Raw genomic sequence first — 9,561 nt, 5'->3', positions numbered from 1 at the left:
GAATTAAAATCGTTAGAAGTTGATATTCCTATGCTAAAAGTTTAGACCACGTGACATAATTTCAATAGATTAAATATATCAATTAAAAAAATAATATATTCCAAACTTTCGTTTGCAAAATATAATAAAAAATACATAGTACTATATATATTATACACAGTAATAGTAATGTGTAATTAAAGATCGACTTATGTTGTAAAGATAGAATTAAAATGTCTTAAATGAATGTTTGCTGAAATGAAAGAAAAAAAAAATTAATGATTTGTAAGTTACTTTATATATATATATATTTTATTTTTTTTTACAAACGAGTCTTTTTTACTTTTTTTGTGTTTTTTATGATTGATTAGACTAACTTATTTCCACAGTAAGAATCAAACATAAATGACTGCATAACTCATCCTATTGTTTAACCATTTTTTAACTCATAATCTAATACTTAATTTTGGTTAACCTTAATTAATTATATATATATATATATATATATTTATCAGCAACAATGAAAAAAAAAAACTAAAATAGAACATTTGTGCATAAAACTGCACAATTAAACAAACAGAAAAGTATCAAAATCCTTTATATCATCTAGGGTCTCACAACTATAAACATACCAAATAATCTCTCATAGATATAATTCCAAAAACCAAACATTGTTGACTCTATATAAGTACATCTTCTTAAACAATACATATTTCTTAAACTGTTATATATATCAGTAATATGTATATCAGTAAAATTAACATTTTGGTCTGTATACAACTTGTGATTCATGTATGAAAAAAAAGTATAAAACTAAAATTTGAAACAAATAAACAAGATTGCAGAATGGTATAAGTTGTAAATATATCACTTAGTAGCATTAGGAAATTCCCTGCATATACAGGTATAATATATATAAAAAAAAGGTGAAGATCCATGTGTAGGTGTGAAGGTGAAAATGTAGTAGAGACAAAAATGAGTACAGTGGATATGCAGCAGAGAGAGAAGGTGTGGTTGGACAGCATAATAGACAGAGAAAAGGGTAAGGATAAGCTGAGAGGGAGAGAGGGGCAGTTTGGATTGAGAATTAGTGTGAAAGGCACCACACATGAGGAGACCAATAAATGAATGAGAAGAGTAGAAAAAAAGGGTCAATACCTCATAACCCTCATGATCGTTACGTCCTTTTTCTTCCTCTACTCCCCAAAAATATACCAGAATTCCACGTTTCCTTCTCTTCTTCCACACCCCCTCTTTCTACTTTTCTTTTCATTTCATAATTTCCCTCTCTCACCTTCACTTTTGTTCCATGTTACACCAACACCACACCAATCTCTCTATATCAACCAACTCATTTTCCAACATCAAGTTCACTGCTTTATTACCATCCATCTATACCATCTATATCAATTTCTCTACTTTTCATTTCAACTAGCTAGGACTTACCATCTTTCTTTCTATCTGGTCCACCCTCTCTTCATCACAAACCTCCTTGCATGCTACCTCTACTCTTTACACTACACTCACACTCTTACTTCATTTTCTATGTTTTTGCTTTTTTCAACTTCAACACCATTCTAGTATGCTAGCTCTATCATTTCAATTCCCATTGCCGAGTGACAAGGTGTGATAGAGACAGATAAATACATCTATTTAAAGCACTCCCACTTTATAGATATAACACACCCCTTTCATTGTTTTAGCATATATTCTCTTTCATTAGTTCTAATCTTATATGTACATAAGCTGATAAAGCTACAGTACCTAGTAGCTTCATTCTGTGCTATTTATAACCTTTTTCTACCATCACCCTTGTGACCACACAAAAGGGAGAGACCAAAAACCCTACCCTTTTTCCTCTCATTGCCTCTACCAAAATGTGGATGGTGGGTGACAATGAAGGTGGTGACTTCAACATGGTTGATCATTCTTTCAGTGGAAGGAAACTCATGCCTCTCATGCCAAGGTCAATCACTTCTCTCAACACTGCACCACCAACAACCACTCTTAGCTTGACTCACCCTCATGGCAATCATTTCCCTTCACAGTATGATTATCACCATCTTGGTATTTACATAATCTCTTTCCCTCTAGTTTTTGTTAATGTGCATTTGTTGTGTTCTTCCTTTTCTAATGTCTTATTTTTATCAGAACAAAACAAGAGAGAGCAGTTCAATGGTACAGCACCCGCTGTGGTGAGTTCAAGGTGGAATCCAACCCGAGAGCAACTGAGAGCCCTTGAAGAGTTGTATAGAAGAGGAACAAGGACACCATCTGCTGAACAAATCCAACATATCACTGCACAACTTAGAAGATTTGGTAACATAGAAGGGAAGAATGTGTTCTATTGGTTTCAGAATCACAAAGCCAGGGAGAGGCAAAAGCGTCGCCGCCAAATGGAATCGGATGCCGAAACTCCTGAGAAGAAAGATTCAGGTGACATGACACCCTCATACCATTCTCAATTAATCCATAATCATTTATTCATAATTATGCAGTTTTGTTTATTGAGATCTGTATTAATTATATGTGTAGATTTTTCTTTTTCTTGTTCTGATTGTTTGCTTATGTCAAGTTGTGTTGTTCTGTTTTTCTCTTTGTCGACAGCTGCAAGTAGGACCGAGTTTGAAGTTAAACAGACAAAAAATTGGACACCTTCAACAAACTGCAGTACTATTGCAGAGGTCTAATAATATTCCATATATGCCTAATATCATGCTTCTGCTATATGTATTTGTCTTGTTCATGGACTAGTTTATAGTATCTACTCTAGCCTTTTGTTTGTTTGTTTTTTAACTTGGGATTTGCTTAATGGTCAAAAGTTGATAATCATATCCACTAAGTGGTGATTATTAGCATATGATTACTAGAGATCAAGTAGATGTTGGAAACATGTATATTATGGAAAGATCTGCACTAGGTATAGGGAAAGGACCCAACAAAAGCTTCGTTTGTTGGGAAATGAAAAGGGCCTAAAAGCTGAATTCCTTCCCTTCTGTCGGCTCTGCTCTGTTATGCAACTTAGCTTTGCTTTTGGGTCTTGTGCTCATTCATGATATTTAGGTCAGTAGTTTTAAGGGCATCCCGATATAATATTCTATCCAACTGAGCACCTTTTGTGACGGAAAAGACAACCTTAACCCTACTTTTATTTGACTTCTCTTTAGACCATGCATACACCCTTTAATTGAATGAATAGAAATTTGGGTTATAATACTACTTTTTTGTGATAAAGTTCATGTAAAAAACAGTGCAAAATATATATAATGTTTTTATTGGCTGTGTCTGTTATATAGATTGTGTCTATACAAGTATTTTTCTAGGAACTTGGAGTGCACAATTGAAATATGTGCTAGCCAATACCTTTTTCTCCTTTTGTTTTTTGTTTTTCATTTTTGACATGGAGATATATAGATGGATGGATACTGTGGTTTTCAATTTCATGAGTTTGCATGGCTGCAATTCAAATCCACAGGAATCTGTTTCAACACAGAGGACTGCAAAAGCAGAGGCTGTAGAGAGTAGAACAGTTGGATGGCTCCAATTCGATGAAGGGGAATTCCAACAAAGAAGAAACCTTTTGGAGAGGAATGCAACGTGGCATGTGATGCAGTTACCTTGTCCTTCTCCTGCTGCACCTGTCACACACCTCATAAACAGTCCTCCTAATGCCTCTTCAGCTATTACTATGGCCACTACAACAAGCACAGTAACAACAAGAAAAATGGACCCAAACCTCATTAAGACACATGATCTCAGCTTTTTTATTTCACCCCAGAGGGAAAACAGTGTTATCTACTTAAGCAGCAGCAGTAGTACTACTGAAGATGATAACTGTGTGGAGTCTCAAACCCTTCAATTTTTCCCATTAAGGAGTGGTGATGCTAGCAGTGACAACATGAGGGATAAAGAGACAGAGATATCAGCTTCAGCAATGAATTGCAGTAACTTGACCCCAAGCCAGTTTTTTGAGTTCCTTCCTATGAAGGAGTAATATGGGAAACACATGCTATGTTTGTAAAATGATGGGAATGTGTTTTCATGTTGTTGTTTTGTTGGAATATGGCACTGCTTTTATTGTTAGTTGTTAGATGATGTTATGTTTCAAGGAATTGGTGCTGTAATATGACACTGACTTTGAATGAAGGTAATGTATTTTACCTTAAACTGCATTTGGACTATGTTGGTTGAATCAAAAGTTGTGTTATTTACATCTCATCTTAGTATTTGATTTTAAGACATGAAAAGGGCATAAGATGTGACAGACCTGCATGTTGGAACAATTATGATTTTTGTTCTTTTGTTGCATTAATTTAATTCTAGTTGAGTAAGTAATCTTCCAAATGCAGTTTAAGATAAATGAAGAAATAACATCAATGCAAGAGAAGGGAAACAAGGCAATAAGGGCATTTAAAGTGAAATTCTAGTATTCAATTAATGGATATTCTCAATTTTGAAGCTTAAATATTTATATAAATATTATTAACCTTTAAGTATTTTTTTAAATGTGAAAAGCTAGTGTGAAGGGCACACTTTTCAAGTGCAATTTTCACAAACTTGTTTCAAGAACTATATAAAAAATAATACATACCCAAACAAGTTTACTGTTTTGTTTCTATAGACAAGTACAACAAAAAAAAGAACCATTTTAAACGTGTCTTTAGATTCTTGTGTATTTCTACCAGTGAAAGTAGAAAAAATGAAAGCAAAACAAATTGCAAATGGTCAAAGTTTGCGGCATAACAAAGAATCCTCAACAAAAATGATCAAGTTTGGGACCACGGTATGTTATTACACAGTTATAAACTCAACTCTTTTTTGAGTGCAAACTGTATTGCTACTTATAAAAAAATATGTTGTTTTTAGCATTTACATGAAAGAAGAGAATGGTATTAAAGAACACATGATGTTTGTCTATGTACAATTTATAACAAACCAACTATAATTAACTATATAAAAAGCATGATAATCAAACTCATAAAATAATTTACTGGTGTAATTTTTTTTTCAAATTATTGAAATAGAGACGATTTTTTGAAAATTACAAATTGAGTATATTACAAGGAAATCATTAATTAGAAATTAAATTTAAAGATAAAAATTTGTTAGTTTCTATATTGACTAAATTAGATACTATTTTAGAGACTACAAAAATTATTAGTTTCTATTATTGATAAATAGTTTCTAAATTGGTATCTAATTAGTTACATAAGTTTTAGCTATCAATTATTTTAAATCTTGTTATCTAATTAGATCCAAATTTAAAAATCATTTATGAATAATAGAAGATACCAATGATTTTTTAGTTTCTATAATAGTATCTAATTTTGTAAATATAGCAACTAATATTTTTGTCTCTAAAATTAGTTTCTATTAAATGATTTTCTAGTAATGATAAATATAGAGATTAATCGTGCACTACAAGAAATAATAATATTAGTCTCCCAAAAAATCCACATAAAAGGGAGACACTAAATGATACTTAGAGTGAGTTTAATGTCCCATTAAGTTGACACTAATGCAAAGGTTGCTAATGAATTAGTGGGAAATATGGGGGACACAACTATTTTTTTTTATGATTTAAGTGTCTGTTTAAAACTTTTTGTCCACACTATAATTAATATTTAATTTTATATCTCAATTATGTAGGATTTGGGGACACTAATAATGTCTCTTGGTCCTCACTTTTTTTTGACAACTAATTACTCTTATAATGGTGGTAACGTGTCACATTTTATTAAAAAAGTGATTATGACATATCAAGATGAAATCGTGATAAAGTGACACATTTTTAATGTAATTTTTTATTTGAAGTTAGGTCATATAGACACAATTTCAAATTAAAAAAAAAACTAGTAAAATCGTACCGCTTTAACATAAATAAACTCAAATTCGTAATCATATCCTCATTTCTATGATATGGAAGGTAAAATGAAAAAAAAAAACCAGATAATATTGTGAGATTAATGGATGGTAAAACAACAAAGAAATAACATATATTTGAGATGATATTACATTTATTGAATGAAAAAATATATAATATAGTGGTTATGTAAGTGAAGTTAGTATATTTAGAAAGTGATCACGGGTGGTTTTGAAGTGAACAAGGGGCATGCAATTAAAGATTTGTGAAAATGATTGAGCTCATATGTTGAGGGATTCCTCTTCCTCACTTAACTATTAAACCGTACAAGTTGATCAGTCCCTAGTTCTTGCTCACTGCATAAACAGTGTAACAGTGTAGTGTAGCAGGCACTGATCGGTTTTAAAGGTAACTGAACTGAACAAAGCAAAACAATCAGCAAGAGAATCAAGTTCTGCTTTTGGAAACTTAGGGCAAAAAGCTTTTCACTTTTTTACTTCCCACCAAGCCTCATCAGAACAATGCAACTTGAAACTTGAATCATGCATATCCTTTTGCAGAAAAGAACTATTATTATGTCTAACTCAGTTTCAGTGACAAACTATAACTATGCTGCTTTACTTCCTCTGCATGATACAGAAAAAATGTATGTATGTATGTATGTATATCTGATAGTATCTAAATATTACTTTCTGTCTGTTTTTCTTTTTGATGAATCAAAACATTTTTTTTTGTATCTGGAAATTTATGATTCACTGAATTCTGAAAATTACAATTTCTAAGAATATTAATTTTTCTTTTATTCATCATTGAAACTATACTTTTTAGAAATCAAATAGTTATGTGAATTCTTGAGCACGTTAAATAGTTTAAAGAAGAGTAAGTTTCATTAAAACATAAAATTTTAATTTGAAAAATTGTATCTTCATCTTTGTAAGAGGATGCTGATATACAAAGATATTTTCGTTAAAGATATTTTTCATATTCTGAATGATGTCCTGAACCACTAATTTGCATGATGTCTGTAAAAAATTATTATGAGGTCAGGTTTATGAGTAGATGGGTTTTAGTGGTTCAATTGTAATAGTTTACTTTATAGTTGTATGTGCAAGGAGGTTAAAGGGAATGATACTATGTTGGTCTTTTGTATAAGGGTTGAGGCTTGAAATACTTTTTATTTATTCATTCGGTTTTTGTTGATAAAAAAAATTCCTTAAGAGAAAATTGGCAAAAAAAAATTAAGAAACATAATTTTTTGTTACTGTTATGTTTTAAAATGTACATCGAGCATGCAAATATATACTTTTTACAACTTTAAATTCATGAGAAATTAAAAATAAATTCTAACAAACATCCATCAGAAATAATATATTCAAACATCTTGAACTCCCCATATTCTTGTACCGTCAAAGAAAGATCGATTCCATAAAAAAGGAGATTAATAAATCGAAATTTACTGAAATGTAATTGTTCATTTTGTACCAATAGTGTCTTTGAATATACCGAATCAATATAACTATCATTCTTCTAACGGAATAATGAATTTTAAAATTAGTGTAAAAATCTAATATTATATTTTTTTTTTCTTTCTTGATTGTCAATGTAGTAAAATTCGATAGAAAATTTTGCAAAGTTTAGACATATGAAAAAAAAATTATAATAAATTTTTTGAGTAATAATAAAAAACGAATTTTCTTGACATTTCAGATTCTTAGTTTTGGATTAAAAACTCAATATAATGCCTAAGTTTTTCTTATATTTTTTTAAGATTACGACCAGACAATAACATTCTAAACCATTAATAAGTCATTCAACTGACATATTTTGTAAGATTTGAATTTTTAAACATATAATTTTTAATGGATAAAAAAAAAAATGTATAAATAGGTAATTATTGTTTCATTCTTTATTTTATATTATAAGAACTTTTCTAAACTTTGTATTTTCTCTAAATTATTTTTAAGCTTCAATGTTTTGAAGGTATTTGTTATTCAAATATTATATATTTAAAAGTTTATATATATATATATATATTCATTAGTAAATGGAAATAGTCTAACTTTTTAAAAATAAAGTATTCAATTTTTTTTACTGTTGGGTTAAAAAAAACTTTAATTTTTATTAAGGAGAAGTGTTAATGGTAGAGTTAAAACGTTGGGAGATATAGTAATATAGTTTGGACTGTTGGAAGTAGACATTTACATCTTGATAAGGAGAATTAATTAAGTCTCATCTAGTTAATTAATGTTACTTAAGTGTGTGAAATGTATTGTTAGTTAGAATGAGGTAGAGTTTTATTTATATGATATATCTATTTGCGACAAAATGGTGTTTAATGAATTAACTAATAATAAATACAATTTAGAGTTGGAGTAATTTACAACATTTATGGAAGATACAAATGATTTTTTTTTTAAACAAAAGTATAATAAGTTTATTAATTGAAACATATAAGTGGAAGCAAATTTTCATAATCTAGAATTACTATGTTGCTTGTGTGCTAGTAGGATGATAATGGGACATGATAGACACGCGTTTAACTATCTCATTTACATCTTCGAAGTAAAAATTTATTTTCATCTTATTCTTATATTATATATATATATATATATAACAGTTTATCTACTATTTCAAATATTAATTAAATAACTTGTTTGTAAAAATAAAAATTACAACAAAAAAAACATGATATTATCAAGTATTCAATGCCAAAAGGATACACATTTTCTTTTCTCAAATATCGAAGAAAGAAATTATAACTATATAAGTATCAACTGAGAGTATCAAATAAAATTTGAATAAAGGTTAAATAATTATAAAAAAGAGTAAAAATGATCAAATGTATGATTTAGAAATAAGTTAAAAAACTTAAGAATAAAAAAACAAGGACGAGAATGAGAATTGAGATAAGGATGTGGTGAATATGTACATATACACATCCTCATTCCCGTACCTAATTTAAAAAACTGTGTGTTATCCATACTCATACCCTTACATAGTTAATATGACGAATCTCCATTAAAATCAAGACAAGTTCGAACAATACAGAGATAGATTCATTTGCCATCTCCATGTGCTAGGTTGTTTCTTAATCGATGATGATTTCTTAATTGGTGAATATATCCCTTAAGTGGACCGATTTAATTTAATTGCTTATTGCTGATAAAAAAATAATTACATACAATGTTTAATGTTTTCAAACTATATTTTAAACTAAAGCATATTGGTCAAGCTATGGTTTCAAACTTGAGTAAGAGAGATGCCGAGACAAATGTCTCTCATATCTAAAGTAATTTGCCGAAACATATCAATTATTAGAACCCTTGATTAACGAAAAAGATGTTGAATATGAATCACTTTATATGTATCCACGAGATTAATTTGGAAAAGTAGTAGAGACATAAAAAAAACAAACTATTTCTCTATTATTAATAAAAATTTATAAACTAATTTTAAATTGGTACCTAACATTAGCTACAAAGATTTTAGCTACTAACTATTTTAAATTCTAAATTAGTCACTATAAAGACTTCTTTATCAAGGTCACCATGTAGAAACATTTTTTTTATGTCAATTTGAAATAGAGTGCAATGTTGAATAATTGTAGTAAAAAAATGAAGTTGAATAGATGTCATTTTTGTAGTATGAGAGAAAATGTGAGTATAATATTGGTCATAGATTTGTGTATATCATTTGGAAACAATTTGTGTATATCATTT

The 9,561-nt window shown here is 29.4% G+C and overlaps 1 protein-coding gene across 1 annotated transcript; it reads left to right on the top strand.

Annotated features, from left to right (window-relative positions):
• Positions 1–1,716: 1,716 nt before the first annotated feature.
• LOC137837953 (WUSCHEL-related homeobox 1) lies at positions 1,717–4,197 on the top strand. The gene is made up of 4 exons (XM_068647137.2): positions 1,717–2,046; positions 2,131–2,415; positions 2,587–2,663; positions 3,455–4,197. Exons 1-4 carry the CDS (start codon positions 1,857–1,859, stop codon positions 3,971–3,973), a joined length of 1,071 nt encoding a protein of 356 aa, XP_068503238.1. The 5' UTR covers positions 1,717–1,856; the 3' UTR covers positions 3,974–4,197.
• Positions 4,198–9,561: the final 5,364 nt, after the last annotated feature.

Source organism: Phaseolus vulgaris, chromosome 4 (assembly GCF_051622355.1).
Source record: "Phaseolus vulgaris cultivar YP4 chromosome 4, ASM5162235v1, whole genome shotgun sequence".
NCBI classification, from domain to species: Eukaryota; Viridiplantae; Streptophyta; class Magnoliopsida; order Fabales; family Fabaceae; genus Phaseolus; species Phaseolus vulgaris.
This window is presented reverse-complemented; position numbering and strand designations above follow the sequence as displayed.